Genomic DNA, 17,857 nt, shown 5'->3' with positions numbered 1-17,857 from the left:
CATTTCCTTTAAATCTCAGAATCATGAACACGGTCCCTACATTATCAATGCCTACTAGGCAACTCTATGCCTCATTTGTCAAACCAATGATGTCATCACAATGATTAACCATGTCAGCACTATTGGTAGTAACCTTCATGTATCTTAGGATATAACCTCCTGAAATGCCCTGCTCGGCATATTGATGGATTCTTGAAAACAATTCCAGCCCAATCTCGGACCTCGTTGTTCCTATTTATAGTAACCTATGGGGGTTGAAGGTTCAAACATGTCAAATAAGAAGCATCATCCCGTGATCAAATATATTGGATAGGAAGTTTTATGGTAATATTCAAGCTAGTACATCTTAGAGTAATTGTAGGAGGGCGCCAAAAGGTTTAGTTTGGGTGTTCGGCGTAGGGATTTAGAGTTGAAAAATGTTAACGGGCTATTCTTAAGATTTTCTTTATGAATATATTGGGTGAATTGTTAAGGAAGGTAAAGTATGTGTAGTCACATTAGGCCTTATGGAATATTGAAGGAAATAGGCCAAACTATGAGTATGATGTCTTCCCTTCTGGAAAGATTGTGTCTTTACTTTTCCAGCATCATTTCCTAATTTCTATTCATGTAATGTTTTTAATGCCTTAGCATAGAATCAAATGTAGTCATGGGGCATTCGTTTTTTAGAGGCCCGAATGGAGCCCGTCCTCGATATAACTTTGTTTGCTCGAGGCTTTGAAAACTCGGTGTGAGCGAAAGTTTTTTCAAGATGCTTAAGTGATTTTAGTCGATGCTTTTGCCAAGGGTAACATTTTAGTTGGTTTCGAGTTCTTATAAAGTCCTTAATTTCTGATTACGGGTTTCGGACGTCTTCGAGCCATTTTTAGGGTGGCCGCAGCTTTTTGTATTTGGGCACTGCCTAATAAGTTTGGTGCCTCCGGGATTTGGTAGCCCGGGTTGTCCGAACTTTCTTCGGACGACAGTCACTGAATAGGGGTAGCCCTTGGGCTCGATAGTCCCCGAGTAGGGGTAGCCCATGGGCTCTTAGGATCCAAAATTTAAGAGGCAAGAAGATGTGTAATAGCTAGGGTGGAATATGTGAGCACGGTTCATACAATTATTTTTCCTTTTCCTTGCTAAAAACCTTAATCCGAGGGTAATGGCCCCCAGTATTCGAGGTCGAGCTTGAGAGGGCTCGGATACCGTCGACATGAAGTAAACGATCATTGACTCCGGTCTAAGATCGGTCTTCAAACCTAAGTTAGCACGTTTTACTGTTGCTTCATTAAAAACCTTGCCAAAAAATCCATTTTGGGACAAAACCGGTTCAAGGGAACAAGAATGCAATGCTTGCTTTCAAACCTAATAGCCTGGCTGCAGATCTGGGTATCGCAAATATTTGCAAGTACTCAACACATGAGAATGCACTCTTTTATGAAAAGGATATAATTACCACAAGGTCAAAAATCACAAACAAGCAGGGCCAATATGGCAAACACACAAGAATTATTGCGAATTGTGGCCATCTTTAGCCAATGTTTAGTACATAATGTGATATCGATTTTGAGCACATCACTCAAGATTGATAATAGGGATTATGTAATTTCATTACATAGGCAGCTACACTACTTAGACTCATTGACATTATGTTTTCTTTATTTTTAGATATATATAAAAACCATCCCTAGGCACCTCGCCTAGTGGATTTATTTAAAAAAGAAAAAACCTAATAGCCACATCCATCCTTGGTCATTGACTGCAAGTGTTAGTTCAGTTCATAATATTATTAAAGAGTAATTGAGACCGTACCTTAGCAACAATACCGTTTTAAGCGTGTCACGTTCCAATTTTTCGGTAGTTGCACATTGTTTCTTGCTTCGAGTTTGTATGTGCCTTTGCCGGTAATTTCAACGACTTGATACAGTCCTTCCCAATTCGGTCCTAGCTTCCCCTCGTTCGGGTTTCCGGTATGTAATGTTACTTTCCTCAACACCATGTCTCCGATCTTGAAGTATCGGAAGTTGGCTTTTCGGTTGTAGTATCTTTCTATACGCTGTTTATGGGCGGCCAACCAGACTAGGGCGGCCTCACTCCTTTCATCCAATAGTTCTAGGCTCGTGATCATGGCCTCGCTATTCGACTCTTCGGTTGCATATTGGAACATGAGGATCAGTTCTCCCACTTTGACTAGTATTAAGGCTTCGACCCCGTAAACCAACAAAAATAGAGTGGCCACAGTACTAGACTTCGAGGTCGTACGATATGCCCACAGGATTTCGGACAGGATTTCCTTCCATTTTCCTTTGGCAACGATCAACATCTTTTTTAGTTTTTGAAGTATGGTCGTCTTCTTTGTTGATTCTTCATGTATGTTCCCACTAGGGTGGTATGGTATTGATAGTATCTTCTTAATATTGTGATCTTCGAAAAATTTATTGACCTTGCTGCCGATGAATTTTTTCTCATTATCGCACATGACTTCGGCCAGTATCCCAAATCGACATATTATGTGGTCCTAGATGAAATCAATGACTTATTTCTCCTAGACCTTTTCAAATGCTTGAGCCTCGACACATTAGGAAAAATAATGGGTCATGAATAGTATGAATTAAGCTTTACCGTGTGCCCACGGTAGGGGACTGACGATATCCATTCCCCACTTCATAAATGGCCATGGGGACAGGACCCAGTGTAGTAGCTCTCCCGGTTGATGGATCATCGGTGCGTGTCTCTGGCAATCATCGTATTTTCGTATGAAGTCCTTCGCATCTTTCTCTATTTCGGTCCAATAATAGCCGGCCCTGATTAGTTTCCGAACCAAAGATTCTGCCCCCGAATGGTTCCCACAAGTACCTTCATGAACTTCTCTCAAGGCGTATTCGGTATCTCCCAGTCCCAAGCATATAGCTAGTGGGCCATCGAACGTTCCCTTAAATAATGCCCCTTCGACCAAGCTAAATCTGGCAGCCTTAGTACATATGGCTCTCGATTCTTTAGGATTTGAGGGCAATTTCCCGGTCTTCAAGTAGTCTATGTACTTGTTCCTCTAATCCCAGGTTAAACTTGTTGAGTTTACTTCGGCGTGGCCTTCTTATACCACCGACTTCATGAGCTATACGACTGTTCCTGAACTGAATTCACCATCATCAACCAATGACCCCAAGTTAGCCAGAGCATCGGCCTCGTTATTCTGGTCTCGGGGTACGTGTTGTAGGGTCCATTCCTTGAATTGATGCAGCGTCACCTGTAACTTGTCTAAATACCTTCGCATTCGTTCCTCTTTCACTTCGAACGTCCTATTGACTAAATTTACCACGATGAGGGAATCACACTTAGCTTCGATCACCTCGACCCTAAGGCTTTTAGCCAATTCGAGACCTACAATCATGGTCTCATACTCGGCCTCGTTGTTAGTAAATTTCACAATTCTAATAGACTGCCTAACTACATTCCCCGTAGGTGGTTTCAGCACGATGCCGAGCTTGGACCCCTTTGCGTTCGAGGCACCGTTCGTAAAAAAGGGTCTAAATTCTTGAGGTAGTCCCCGAGGTCAACAATAATTCCCTTTTGACTTCGGGCACTAAGGCCGGCGTAAAGTCGGCCACGAAGTCTACCAAAATTTGAAATTTTATGGTGGTTCGGGTTCCATAATCGATATCGTACCCGCTGATTTCGACGGCCCATTTGGCCAATCGGCCCGAGAGTTCGGGCTTATGCAAAATATTGCGAAGAGGATAAGTGGTTACCACACAAATTGGGTGACATTGAAAATATAGTTTTAACTTTCTAGAGGCGCTTAGCAAAGCGAGCGCCAATTTTCCAGGTAAGGATATCTTGTTTCGGCCTCACCTAGAGTTCTACTAACATAGTAAATAGAAAATTGCGTGCCTTCCTCTTCCGAGACCAAGACTCCACTTACTGCCACCTCATAAACCGCAAAGTAAAGGTACAATTGTTCATCCGCCTTTGGAGTGTGGAGCAAGGGCGGACTCGAAAGGTACCATTTGAGTTCTTCCAAAGCTTGTTGACATTCCGTAGTCCAAGAGAAGTTATTATTCTTAAATAGTGAGAAGAACCGATGGCTTTTGTCCGAGGACATTGATATGAACCGGCCTAGGGTAGCTATACGCCCGGTCAGCCTCTGAACGGCCTTGACATTGTCTACAACGGTGATGTCTTCTATGGCCTTGATTTTATCGAGATTGATCTCGATCCCTCGATTGGATACCATGAACCCGAGGAATTTTTCGGATATGACCCCAAATTCGTACTTTTTCGGGTTTAGCTTCGTATTATACTTCTTCAATATGTCAAATATTTCCTGTAAATATTTTAAATGGTCCTCTGCTCGTAGGGACTTGACTAACATGTCGTCAATGTAAACTTCCATTGATTTTTCTATCTGTTCTTCGAACATCCGATTTACTAGGCATTGATAGGTGGCACCGACGTTCTTTAATCCGAATGGCATCACGTTATAACAATAGTTGCCGAATTTAATGATAAAGGTAGTCTTTTCTTGATCGCTCGGATCCATCCGAATTTGGTTGTACCCGGAATAAGCATCGAGAAAACTGAGTATCTCGTGCCCGGTCGTCGCGTTGATCATCCGATCGATGTTAGGAAAAGGAAAAGAATCGTTAGGGTATGCCTTGTTCAGATCTTTATAATCCACACACATTCTTAACTTATTTTCTTTTTTAGGTACTACCACTACGTTAGCTAACTAGTCTGAATATTTAACTTCCCGAATGGACCCTATTTTAAGGAGTTTATATACCTCGTCCTTGATGAATGTATGTTTGACCTCGGACTACGGTCTCCTTTTCTGCTTAACCGGATAGAACTTCTGGTCCAAGCTCAGTTTATGAGTGGTTACCTCCGGCGAGATCCCTGTCATGTCGAGATGGGACCAAGCGAAACAATCTATGTTAACTATAAGAAATTCAATGAGTTTTTTCTTGAGCTCGGGAGTTAACCCCGTGCCCATGTATACCTTCCAATCGGGTAAGTGTTCGATCAATATAACTTGATCCAGCTCCTCGACCATTGATTTGGTTGCATCAGAATCATAAGGAGCTATGAATGATCTAGGAACTCCATAATCATCCTCCTCGTCAACTACTCGTCCTTCCGATTCTATCGGGACTGGTATCGGTGATTGCTATTTAATTTCTTCCTTCCTAGTTGGCTCCGTGTTCTTTGATAACGAGAACACGGGCACCAGGGTCACCTTGTCGACTGCGAACATTTTCTTTGCGGCCGGCTACTCTCCGTAGACCGTTTTGACTCCTCTCGGTGTAGGAAACTTCAATGCCTGGTGTAAGGTCGAGGACATCGCCCTCATGTTGTGAACCCATGGCCTTCTGAATATGGCATTGTACCTCATGTCTTCTTCGATCACGTAGAATTTTGTATATTGGATCGTACTAGCATAGTTATTTCTCATTTAGTAGCTTCACATGCCATGTTAAATCTGTTCAACACCCGGACAAGTGGTATTATTTGGTCTTGTAACCCCAACTGCTCTACGACCCTCGATCTGATGATGTTGGCCGAACTGCCTGGATCAATCAATACACGGTTAACTCGAGATTTATTGATAAGTACAGATATCATCAATGCATCATTATGAGGTTGTACGATGCCCTCGGCATCCTCGTCGCTGAACGAAATGGTTCCCTCCGGGGCGTAATCTCGTGTGCGTTTTTTCCTCGTGATGGATACTTTAGTGCGCTTTATCAACGGCCCCTGGGGACATCGACCCCTCCAATGATCATGTTGATGACGTGCTAAGGTTCTTCTTGTTCGGTTTTTTTGTTGGAGTCCCTGTTCCTAAAGTGGTTTTTGGCTCGATCACTCAGAAATCCTCGTAGATGCCCGTTATTAAACAACCGGGCAACTTCTTCTCTCAATTGTCGGCAGTCCTCGGTCTTATAGCCATGGGTGCCATGATACTTACACATCAAGTTAGGATCTCTCTAGGTAGGGTCAGACTGCAATGGTCGAGGCCACTTGGTTTCCTTGATGCGCCCAATGGCTGATACTATGATGGTTGCATCAACGTTGAAGTTATACTCTGATAATCTTGGTGCTTCCCTTCCCCCGAGCGACTTTTTGAAACCATTTTTGCTCATCAAGCCTCGACTATTTGGCCTTTGAACGTTTCTCTTTTCATTCCTTGTAGAGTTGCGCCCGGACCCGTTTTTCCTTCGATCTACACTGTATAGTTGATACCGATCTCGGACTGGCCTTGATTCATGATCGATGACTCTTTTAAAGCTGTTGTCGGTCCTGATGGGATAAACAGGCCCAGAGGGGATCCGAGTTGGTCGTCCTTGACTCTAATCTTTGACTGGTACCTGTTGTGGACGTCGGCCCAAGTTACCGTCGGGTACTCTACCAAATTTTGTTTTAGCTGATGCGAAGCCAAGGAGCTTCAGGGGTTAAGTCCTTGAGTGAATTCCTGAACGGCCCAATCATTCGCAAATAGAGGCAAGTCCATCCGTTCCATTTGAAACCTTGACATGAACTCTCTGAGCATCTCGCTGTCTCTTTGCTTAACCTTGAAAATGTTCGATTTTCTGGTCTTGATCTTGATGGCCCCGGCATGAGCCTTCACAAAAGCATCTACGAGCATAGCGAATGAGTCAATGGAATTTGGGGGTAAGTTGTGATACCATATCATTTCTCCTTTTGAAAGAGTTTCCCTGAACTTCTTTAGTAACACCGACTCGATTTCATCGTCTTCTAAGTCGTTGCCTTTGATGGCGCATGTGTAGGAGGTCACATGCTCATTCAGATCTGTGGTTCCATTATATTTTGTAATGTCGGGCATACGAAACCTCTTCGGGATTGGCTTTGGTGTCGCGCTCGGAGGGAAAGGCTTTGGGACAAATATTTTGGAATCCTCTCCTTTCAATATCGGGGTGCTCCCGGGATTTGATTGACCCTGGAATTGTATGTCTCCACCTTCTTGTCGTTTGCTTCAATTTTCTTTTCACCTGATTCCACCCGTTTCATTAATGCTTCCAACATCTTCATCGCTTCGGGACTGACACCGGACTCAGCTTCACCCGGTCTTTCGGTGATTTGCTCATTTATTCGGGTGTTTTCCCGGAACGGTTCAGGTTCAACTCTGCTGGCGGCGTGACTTTGATTTTGCAGTTGCATTATCGCCGCCCATTGAGGCTGGAACATTTCGAAGATTAACCGTAGGCTAACCCCTTCGCCCTTGCCTTTGGGCGCTCCTCGAGCCGTTGGTCGGGCTCCTTCTCGAACGCTGTTCTCGGGATCGGTAGACAGGTTGGCGTCGATGGCCAGCTGCGAGTTAGCATCGACTGAATTTGCAACTGGGACACCGTTGGGATCAGCAGGGGCACCTCGTTGCTAGGCACCAGATTGTTGTTTTTGCCATGATGGCCAGACTCAGCCTCAACGTTCAAGTGGCAAAACTGAGTATTTGACATTTTTAAGTTGACTTGAAATTGAGACCTCAAAGAACAAGTGTAAAATAGAGTGTGTTATGGAGATTTTGTATCAAACCACCACTATTATCCTTAGCCCCACGGTAAGCGCCAAATTGTTTACCCTTAAAACAGATAACAATTGAATTTGTACGCGGTTTTAAGGATACGTGAATTGATTCAACACAAGTAATCAAGAATGTTATATAAGCGAATTAAAGATAAAATAAATAACCAAACTAGTTGCGACGTTAGGCGGGATATATATATATATATATATATATATATTTTTGCCCTCGATCGGGTCCTAGGCTCGAAGCCATACAAGAACAAAGAACAAAAATAAAGTAAAGACTTTGCAGTGGGTAGAGAAATGAGTTTGTATTGTCTTGGTATGCGTGTTACAATGTGTCTTATCAAAGAAAAACTTTCTCATTTATTAGTAGGAGAGTTTCATCCCTAGTACAATTCTAAAAAAGGTAAAAATCCTCCTTTCTCGTCAATTACTGATCCGCTGCCGACATCGGGCGAGATCCGGCTGTGATATCCGGTTGGGTGCGGATATCACGACCCTTTGTTAGTCTTGTGCAATCGTTTGTAGTGCTTTTCGAGGTCTTGGAGCTCGTTCTGGATTCGGGGAGTGTTGTCTTGCCAGATCTGCTGGCGTGTTCCAGTCTCGATTCGAAGAGTTATCGGATTCGGTCCCGATCTCATACATTCATACTCTTACTTTGTTTGACTTACCGAGAAGTTAGGATGTGCACTAACCCCGAATTCACCCGTATACAATTTGGACCAAAATTATTGAGTTCGACGAAATCGTACGTTGAAGGCTAGCTCCGTCCCGGTGTTCACAGCTTCACACCTCTCAAACTGACCAAACTGAAAGAGGATGAGGGTGAAGGGTCAATTTTGCAGTGCTGGAAAGACGCAGAGAAAGGTGAATTTTGCAGTGCCGCTGCCGCCCCACACTTGATTGTTGGCAGCTTACGTTTCACCATCTCCTTCTCCTTTCCAAATTCCAATCAATCCGCAATCAGGATCCACACAAAAAAATTACTTTTAAACATATTATTTTCTGTCCATAAAATACATCGTTTGAATTATTTTTGTGTTATAAAAAAAACTTGACAATTCCACTGTGAGAAAAAAACACACACTATTCTTCGTCCGCACAAAAAGTTACTTTTACTTTGGTATTTTTCTCTTGTGGATTAAAGGAAATAGTTATTGTACCCATGGGCATAAAATATTAAAAAGAAAAGACAAAACAAAGAAATTCCTCTATTTATTCCTACGAGTATTTTGGAACAAACACTTCTCATTATGATTTTAGAAAGTATAAAAGTTTTAATTTGTTGAGCTGTGTATAGGGTTGGGTTGGATTAATTGTTACCGACCCACCGAATCTAGTGACAAATATTAGGGTCCACGATAAATCATTGATGGGAGAGTGTGACCATCTAACCCAAATAAAAGGAATTGCACTTTCATCAATTTTTAATTTAAAATCTTTAATTGGTCGTCAAAGGGACATCAATTAAATTAACTACTAAATTAGTTTTTAGGTAAAGTAAGCACATTGGGCCCTCTTTCCGACCTTTCTATTTCCTCCACACATTTAGTAGTTGATCATATCTCTTTCTTCATTATCGACCCATTTTGTATTTCCCCTTTGACAACTATAGTATGTCCATTTGTAATTTTTGTACTTCTTCACGAAATGAAGTATATACTATTAAGGAAAGATAATCTAATTAGAAGTTCTTAGAGGAGTTTAGATTAAATGTCATGTCTCACCTTTTTGGCACACATCTTTCTTGTTCAATAAAAAATAGTGTTAGTCAGTATTTCGCATATCAAAGTATAGTGTAGTTGTGCAATAATTGCTATTGCATAGATATCAAAAATATACTTCTATTGTTTGATGAAAAGGTTTTATAGAATGTGCACGCAATTTTTTTAACATTCCCGATTGAAGAAAATTGAAAAAATTTAAGACTAAAATTTTGATTTCTAGTCTTCAATTTCCCTTATTATTATCAATTCTTGCACCATTTGTTCGGTGTGCTTATATTTATTTATTTGAACTGCTTATTAATTTTGAATAAGAAACAACTGATTTCTTGTTTTAGCAGGCCATTAATATCTTCGATCTTGGAGGCCCTCAATATTTGAAATTCTGAATAATTGTCAAAGATGTTGTACATGTTCGAACATTATTGTGGTCCTAAACCACATGCAAAATTTGCACATTTAAAACAATACTACAAACATAATGAATAATACTACTCATTCAAGAAGAGGGTCCTATGTTATTGTCGGATCTCATCCCGGGTCCCCGACCCCACCGCTACCCGCTTCAGTCCAGATCTTGGGACTAATTGCATTTCAGTCCTTGGCGTATTACATGTTTTTACTGTTTCCCTATTTAATTTTATATTAGGATTATTATTATGGACGTTACTCTTGGGTGTTTTGGTTATTTCATAAAATATGAAACTTGTGTCTAGTTCGATCCCAATAGTTCAATCCCAAAATTTAGCTCATGAGGTGAGAACTGTCACAGACACTATAAGGAGACCTATTTGTTAACTCCCACCCGACGTGGGACTCAACATATCGAGATTAGAAAACTAAATTTGATAAAAATAAAATTATATATTATACACCCAAGAGTGTAGCTTAGTGGTCAATGAAGTGGGTGGAGAACCATGAGGTTTCATGTTCAAACCCTAGCAGAGACAAAAAACACTAGGTTATTTCTTCTCATTTGTCCAAGTCTTTGGTGGACAGAGTTACCTAATAACTATTGTTGGTGCGAGGTAGCATGTATCTCCTGAAATTAGTCGAGGTGCATGCAAACTGGCTCGGACACCACTGTTATTATACAAAACTATATATTATACAAAAATAATTTTAGAGATTTTGCTTAAGATTTGTTTTTATAGCACATATCTTCATTGTGGTTTAATATGTTACATTTACTATCCTATTTTGATTAATTGTGGGATGCTTCATTTTGTTACGCAAACCTCACCCCAATTCCCCCTATGCTAACTGGTGTAATATCCTTAAGTTTACTGGATTAATAATGTTTTCATCATATTTCATTTTACTTAATATGGAAGTTTAAGCATGAAGATAATGTAGCTATATCACTTTTTCTTCGGATTAATTCAATGAACATGACTCCCTTTTTTATTTCTTTCTTTTTTTGCATTAGATTTTCATTCCTCCGCCCGTATTGCTTATGTCAGAAGCGCAATACAAAACAAGGGTTGACTGGAAACTTAGTTGTAAAACTACTACTACGTAGTTATTACTATTACTATATACGAATATGTTAGCTGCAGCTGTAAAATTTAAATCTTACTAAGCTCTTTCTTTTTCTTCATTTTTCCCTCCACGCGAGACCACGACTATCCCATTCAATAGAACATAAATAATTAAAAATGTTTATTTAATTATTTCGACCAATTATATGTTCGCCTATTACACGGCCCTGTGATTGGATGCAATGAAATTTACATTTTATAGTATAATTTCCTAGGCCAAGACAGTTACTGTTACTTGGACACCTTTTATTTCTTTTTTATAGTACTCTATCCTGTCCACAATAAGTGATGTTTTGGCTGTTTTCACACAGATTAAAAAATTTACCTTTTAACATTAATTAACAATAAAATTAACCATATTATCCTTTACTATCTTTTCAAAGAAAAACTCCTAACACATACTCCAACACTATTTACTCCAAGAGCAATGTAAGAAAAAAATAATTAATTTATTCTTAAAATATGAAAAAATCAGATATTTTTGGGCCACAAAATAAAGGCCAAAAAATTACTTATTGTGGACAACTTTTACTAACTCATCAAATTGTTAGCTAACCTTCAGCTATCTCTAAGGATGCCATCTGGAGACAAAACTCTAAGTTTGTGCTTAAATAATGTGAACTTTACATAACTGTCACAATTTAAAAGAAATATAATAAATTCGTAGCATGAAATCCAATATTACAATTGTGGAAGGAAAATATTTATATTTGTAGCACACAGTTTCATTAAAATAGGAATATTAATTATTAATCTCTAAACATAAGCAATTTGAATGGAAAGTCAATAATTCTTGGTACAAAATCATGCCTTTTTTTTTTCTCTTTATCTATTAGTTTTCCTTCTTTTTCTTCATCTTCTTAATTTTATTTTCTGTCGAAACCAATATATTTTCTAAAGTTGTTCCAATCATTTTCTTTTTAATTATCTTTCGTAAATTTTTCTCTTGTTTCTTTCTTCCTTTCTTAACATAAAAATCTTACTTCGATAATAATATACGTTAATATATACAAAACGTAAATTAAGATGACACTTAGACATGTGAAATATACATAAAAAAATATATCTTAAATTTAATTAAGATAGAATATAAATATACAAAAAACATATATATAAAAAATACATCCTGAATTAAAATGTCACTTGACATATAAAATATATTTGAAATATACATTAAAAATACATCTTAAAATAAGATGGCACTTCACAAATAAATATACAAAAATTATATACATAAAAATATATTTTGAATTAAAGTGATACTTGATATACAAAGTATAAAAGACGTATAAATCAATACATCTTGAATTTAGGTGGCATTCACATATGCATCAGATTTTAAAAAATGGAGTGAAGAAGATGAATGTTTGGCTTAATTTTTGTAATATGCTAATAATGAAAAAAAAATATTCTTTATGGAATAAACAATAAATGATACTAATTTTTTAAATAATAGTTAAAAAGGATCAGGTGTGTAACTAATAATTAATCATATCAACATAATTGCGTTATTCTGGAACTATAAAAAATAATAATAGAAGACTCTGCGATGTGGACCGCCAAATAATCAATTAATTGACTCAATCTTGTTAGGCCTTCCAAGTTTATCCACGTATTTTATTTACAGAACATCTTAATCTTTTAATCATTATATAATTGTTTGTTCGACATTAGTTAGAATTGTTCTTTCGTTTTAAGAGAAAAATCTTTAGTTTGACAGCTTACAAGGATTAAAAGAATTGTATCTCAGCCCTTACCTCACATGGTTAGTTGAATAACAAATTAAATAATTAGAAAATAATGCATATTCAATAATTCTCTGCTGATTACAAAGTATTTGACAACCTACATGACTCCATCATGTTATTAAAAATGAGATTTCCATTATTGTTAACGAGAATGTTAAAACTCAATAAATGATACTCAATCTTCGCAAAAGGCATCAACTGTTGATACATGCATATCAAAATCTTATCTAATTTTTTAGATGAAAGAAAAGTACTTAGCGTCAAAGGTTCTTTTTAATATCTTGTGCATTTAAATATCATCACATAAAATCAAAAGAAGGGAAAACTGAATTTTTGTTTTTGTGGGAAAATTACTTGTACGTATGAGTTTGCATAGCATTTGATCTTATGTATTTGGACATGACTTCTTTTTAAAAAGCTAAAGGTTTTTTTAGGAAAACATTGTTATTTCACTCGAAATATTCCTCAAAATAAGCTTTTACCATTATTTCAAATATTGATATACAGATAGTTAGGATTCAGCTTACAAATAATGACTTTAATATTTACAAATGAATATGACTGGAGTCTATTGGAAACATCCTTTCTACTTTCACAAGGTAAGAGTAAGGTCTGTGTACACATTATCTTTCACGAACTCACTTGTAAGATTACATTGGATTTGTTGTTGTAATAGGATACGACGGTTTGATATCCTCAACATGTATAAAAAGGATAGTGCTCGTCCTCCTCGCACTAGAACGGGTAAAATAAGATTTGATCCTCATTACTTGTATCATTTCTTTTTTGAGCTTCAAAAAATAAAATGCTTACCTAAATAGTATGAATTCAAAAAAGTATTTGCAAGTGAGTCATGGCCAAATAATTGGAGAAAAAAAAATCTTAACGAAATCCAGGTCAATATAGACATTTGAGTAAATGTGCATAAATAATTTAAGAAAGAACTACAGGAACGAAGGAAGTTGGACACCACATGTTTAACGTACACTCCGTGTATGTCACTGTACACAATAACCAAACTCCTCTAACTTGTCTTCTCTTTCCCTTAAAAGGATCTACTAACGTAATCTTCTAATGGATTCTCATCTTTTCTCTCGATTTCTCAGCTCGGAATTTCGTCATTTTCCGGCAATCTGTTTCAGCTTTTCAGGCTTCTCGATAAGTCTCTGATTCTAGTTGAACACTCATTTCTCCGACCATATTCCACCGGAAGTAAAACCAAGGTGGTTCACATGGTCTTTCCTTTTTGTCAGTTCAAATAACATACGGGTGTTAGGTTAATCAAGTTTTATTCATTTCAAGGGAAAATTTCTTTTTCTTTGTTTACCAATAAAATGAAGAAAAGGGATAACTTTTTGAAATTTCCTATAGTCTGTTCCAAAGCTTTTTGGGTTTTGGTTGTTATAGGAGTTATTTAAGTCCTCTTCTTATCTAATTCTGTTTGGTAATTGAGAAAACGGTAAAAAAAGGACAAACTTTTTAAAGTGTTACGCATTTGTCTGTCCTTTTTATGCAAAAAATTCCATGGGTAGAATTCTATAGATTTAGTGGATTGATGGGTGTCTGTTCATTCTTCTGACATTTTTCTGCTGATGGAATTCCAAGTGGAATTTGAATATTCTCTGCTTTTCTTGCACTGTTAAAAGGTTCTTTAATCTCACTTCAGATTCATCATTTTTGGATATTTCTGTATTTTAAAACCCTCAGATGCTTAACTTTCTGAGTCAGATCACATCTCTTTTTACCTCAGCTAAGTATATCCAATTACTTGGCTTCATGTGATGGTCTATGTGTATGTTAAATCACTTTTTACTAAATATGATATGCATATTTTGAGGGTTGTTGTACCTATAAAGCTCAAGAATTTTGTCTATCTGCTGCAGGAGTATTTCATATTTGGGTAGCTAAGGATTAAGCTCTAAATGGGGCATTTCTCTTCAATGTTTAATGGATTGGCAAGGTCTTTTTCCTTAAAGAAAAGAAGGAATTGTACTGGGAATGGGAAATATGATGGTAGAGAAGCTGTTGAGGCTATGGCTAAAGAAGCCAAGAAAAATGACTTGATATTAAGGTCTTCTGGAACTGTAAATGTTGTTGGCTCTAAAAATTTTGCTTCATTATTCTCTAGGAGAGGTGAAAAAGGAGTGAATCAAGATTGCTTCATTGTTTGGGAGGTATGCTTCCACTATTAGCCTATTTATGATTACTAAATCTCCTCTTTGTTCTATACTAGTCTGTGGATCTTTTTAGTTGTGATATCTATGATTGTAGCAGTAGCTTTTGGTAAATTCTTTTTTTGGTAATGGGTGACAGTAAATAATCAAGCTCAGGACCTATGTCTTGAAACTATATTGAAGTGTGCGACCAATTCATTTAAAAGCTTAATTTGTTAGCGAGAGCAGACATTTATTTACTTAATTATGTCTCAACACTATATCGTAACAGATTGTTTTTGGCATTGTGGGAATGACAGGAATTTGGATGCCAAGAAGATATGATATTCTGTGGTATATTTGATGGGCATGGTCCATGGGGTCATTTTGTGGCGAAGAAGGTTCGAGAATCGATGGTATCTTCGTTGCTTTGCAATTGGCAAGAGAGTCTAGCCGAGGCTTCAGTTGATCCCGATTTAGATTTAGATTCTGATAAGAAGCTTCAAAGGTTTAACATATGGAAGGACTCATACCTAAAGGCATGTGCAGCTGTAGATCAGGAGCTGGAACACCATCCTAAGATAGATACATTTTACAGTGGAACCACTGCTTTGACAATAGTCAGACAGGTAATTCTGTTAGCTCTTGTTTTTTTTTCCTCTTCCTTTTTGGGAATCATCAGTGTTGTAATTCTTGTGTGGTTATCCTTTTCTTTACCAACTTGGCTTTGTAAAGTGTCAGCCACTAACCTTGTTTTTCAAACGTACTGTGCTTTTGGGTGTTCCTCGATATAAGAAATATACTGAATTATTGTATTCTCAATGTGTAAAGGGAGTTCTTTTACAATGGCAGTTCACTTGTATTTCCCCTTCTGTTTTTGAGTGCGGAAATGATGTTTTCACTATAACTGTTTGGCATGTTCACCCTGAAATAGCAAATTGTGTATGAGTTTGAAGCCTGATAAATTCCAAGAAGCCAGCATCCTTTCTTTTAAATATTTTACTTTATCCTCTTTTTAGCTTTTGAATGATGGGAATCAAGAAAATTCATTACTATCTTTTTATGTCTCTATAGCAAAATATAGTCCATAGTTTTGTGATCAAGAAAATCTGCTTTTTTATTTATATTGCCAATATATATAGGCTAAATTCTAATTAGATTAGTGTTCATTGTGTTGCAGGGTGAGATTATTTTTATAGCAAATGTAGGTGACTCGCGTGCTGTATTGGCTACCACTTGTGATGATGGCAACTTGGTACCAGTTCAGCTAACTATTGATTTCAAGCCAAATCTACCTCGTGAGTCCTCTGTATACCTTTCTCTGCTCTACTAGACAGAAAACAGCCATATATAAGCTATTTTAATGTTTGTTTTGCAGAGGAAACTGAGAGGATAATACAGTGTAATGGTCGAGTATTTTGCTTAGATGATGAATCCGGGGTGCATCGATTATGGCTGCCTGATGAAGAATCCCCTGGATTGGCGATGTCTAGAGCCTTTGGGGACTATTGCGTTAAAGATTTTGGTCTAATTTCAGTGCCTGATGTGACTCAAAGGCATATCACAAGCAAAGACCAATTTGTTGTGCTGGCAACTGATGGGGTATGTTTTGTGCATTCTGGGTTGTTCCTAATTTTAGAATTAGTCTAACAAGGACAATCATGTCTTCATCACTAATAGTAATACCGTATTTCTTAATTAGGCACATAGAACAAAAAGTAGGTAGGTCAACAATTGTAAGCATAAGTCAATAGATCGTCAGTTTTTGCTCCTAGGGCTTTGATTTTCTCAAAGAAATTAAAAAGAACTTGTGTGGTGTTGGTTAGACGCACGTCACGAGCTCAAACTGTTCTGCGGATAAAATCAGTATTGAGCCGGGAAAATGATAGAGGGGCGTTCTCATAGTTGCCAGAGTTTGGGTCCTGAGTCTCAAGTAAAGTCGCACCAGAAGCCCAAAGTAGATTTTTCCGAGATAAAAATTGATTAAGATTCATCAGTTTAACACAAGGGCTTGGCCACAATAAACAAATATTGTATTATTATTATTATTATTATTTTTGCAGGTATGGGATGTAGTCTCCAACCAAGAGGCTGTAGAAATTGTATCCACAACTCCAGATAGAGCAAAGGCGGCCAAGTGTCTGGTTCAATGCGCTGTCCGCGCTTGGAAACGCAAGAGAAGAGGGATAGCTGTGGATGATATTTCTGCTATTGTACTCTTCTTTCATTCTAATCATTTCTGTCACCATATTTACCCTGTAACTGCACCAAAATAACTTAATAGCAAAAGCTATTCTCTCTCTCTCTCTTGCTTACATGTTGGAAATAACATAAAACCTTAGATTTAGGTGCTCTTTAACTACATGAAGTATGGGGGAAAAAATGAATCATTTATTGTTTCCGTTTGGAGTAATAATTAATTGAATCTTTAACCCGATCGGATGTAACTCAGATATTGTTGTAGAGGACGCACTCCACTCCTAGTCCACATAGTTTTTGACAGAAAGAAAAATTGCAGCATAAACACCATTAGCGGCAGATCCAAATATAGGGTCGTTGGTCGGCAAAACCCCAAGTTTTGGGCTTGTACCCTGTGTGTGTGTGAAAAAAAAATATTTATAGAGTTTGTTATAAATTTCAAAACTCATTCTCCCAACTCAAAATCCATTACATCTGAATTTTGAATCCGTCACTAGACATAGTCCCCGAGCAGTATTAATTGAGTTAAGATTGTATATATTAATTCTAAATGGCCATGTAAATATGGATCAGATCCATTGTTCTCCATTTAATTAAAAAAAACCATCATGCACTGATTAAGGCAGATTTGAACTAGGCCTTCAACCTCCTTGATTATGTTCTTGAGTTTACTTCCGACTTTTTCCCTGTCATTTCGGCTTTACATTGCTAGGCTTTCCTAATTCGTCCTGCCATGTTCTACCTACACTCTCTTTTCAGATTAAGAATACTTCCAAGTAAGCTAAAGTTTAAAGAACAGACATTCAATGAAGACTAACTGCAATTGGAGAAGTGCCAAAATTTCCAGCTCCACAAGTTCAGGGAAGACTTCCAAACAACCCTAACATAGGACCGGACTAAACAAAGAGTTAAATCCACGTGTGGCTGAAAAGTCTTTGCCCAAGAAAATAAACCCAACTTTGCTACACTCT

The 17,857-nt window shown here is 37.8% G+C and overlaps 1 protein-coding gene across 3 annotated transcripts; it reads left to right on the top strand.

The window, feature by feature from the left end:
- Positions 1-13,478: 13,478 nt before the first annotated feature.
- Positions 13,479-16,989, top strand: LOC107824506 (putative protein phosphatase 2C 34). 3 transcript variants are annotated; one of them, XM_016651280.2, is made up of 6 exons: positions 13,479-13,757; positions 14,418-14,708; positions 15,008-15,316; positions 15,868-15,985; positions 16,066-16,289; positions 16,751-16,989. In XM_016651280.2, exons 2-6 carry the CDS (start codon positions 14,457-14,459, stop codon positions 16,961-16,963), a joined length of 1,116 nt encoding a protein of 371 aa, XP_016506766.1. In that variant the 5' UTR covers positions 13,479-13,757; positions 14,418-14,456; the 3' UTR covers positions 16,964-16,989. The 3 variants fall into 3 exon arrangements, with proteins under 3 accessions (XP_016506766.1, XP_016506767.1, XP_016506768.1); XM_016651281.2 differs by having other exon boundaries at positions 13,489-13,760; XM_016651282.2 differs by lacking the exon at positions 13,479-13,757 and adding an exon at positions 13,860-14,180.
- The last annotated feature ends 868 nt before the right edge of the window (positions 16,990-17,857 follow it).

The sequence above is a fragment of the Nicotiana tabacum genome, chromosome 19 (assembly GCF_000715075.1).
Source record: "Nicotiana tabacum cultivar K326 chromosome 19, ASM71507v2, whole genome shotgun sequence".
In the NCBI taxonomy this organism is placed as follows: Eukaryota; Viridiplantae; Streptophyta; class Magnoliopsida; order Solanales; family Solanaceae; genus Nicotiana; species Nicotiana tabacum.
The sequence above is the reverse complement of the archived record's forward strand: the minus strand, read 5'-3'. Positions and strand labels throughout refer to the sequence as shown.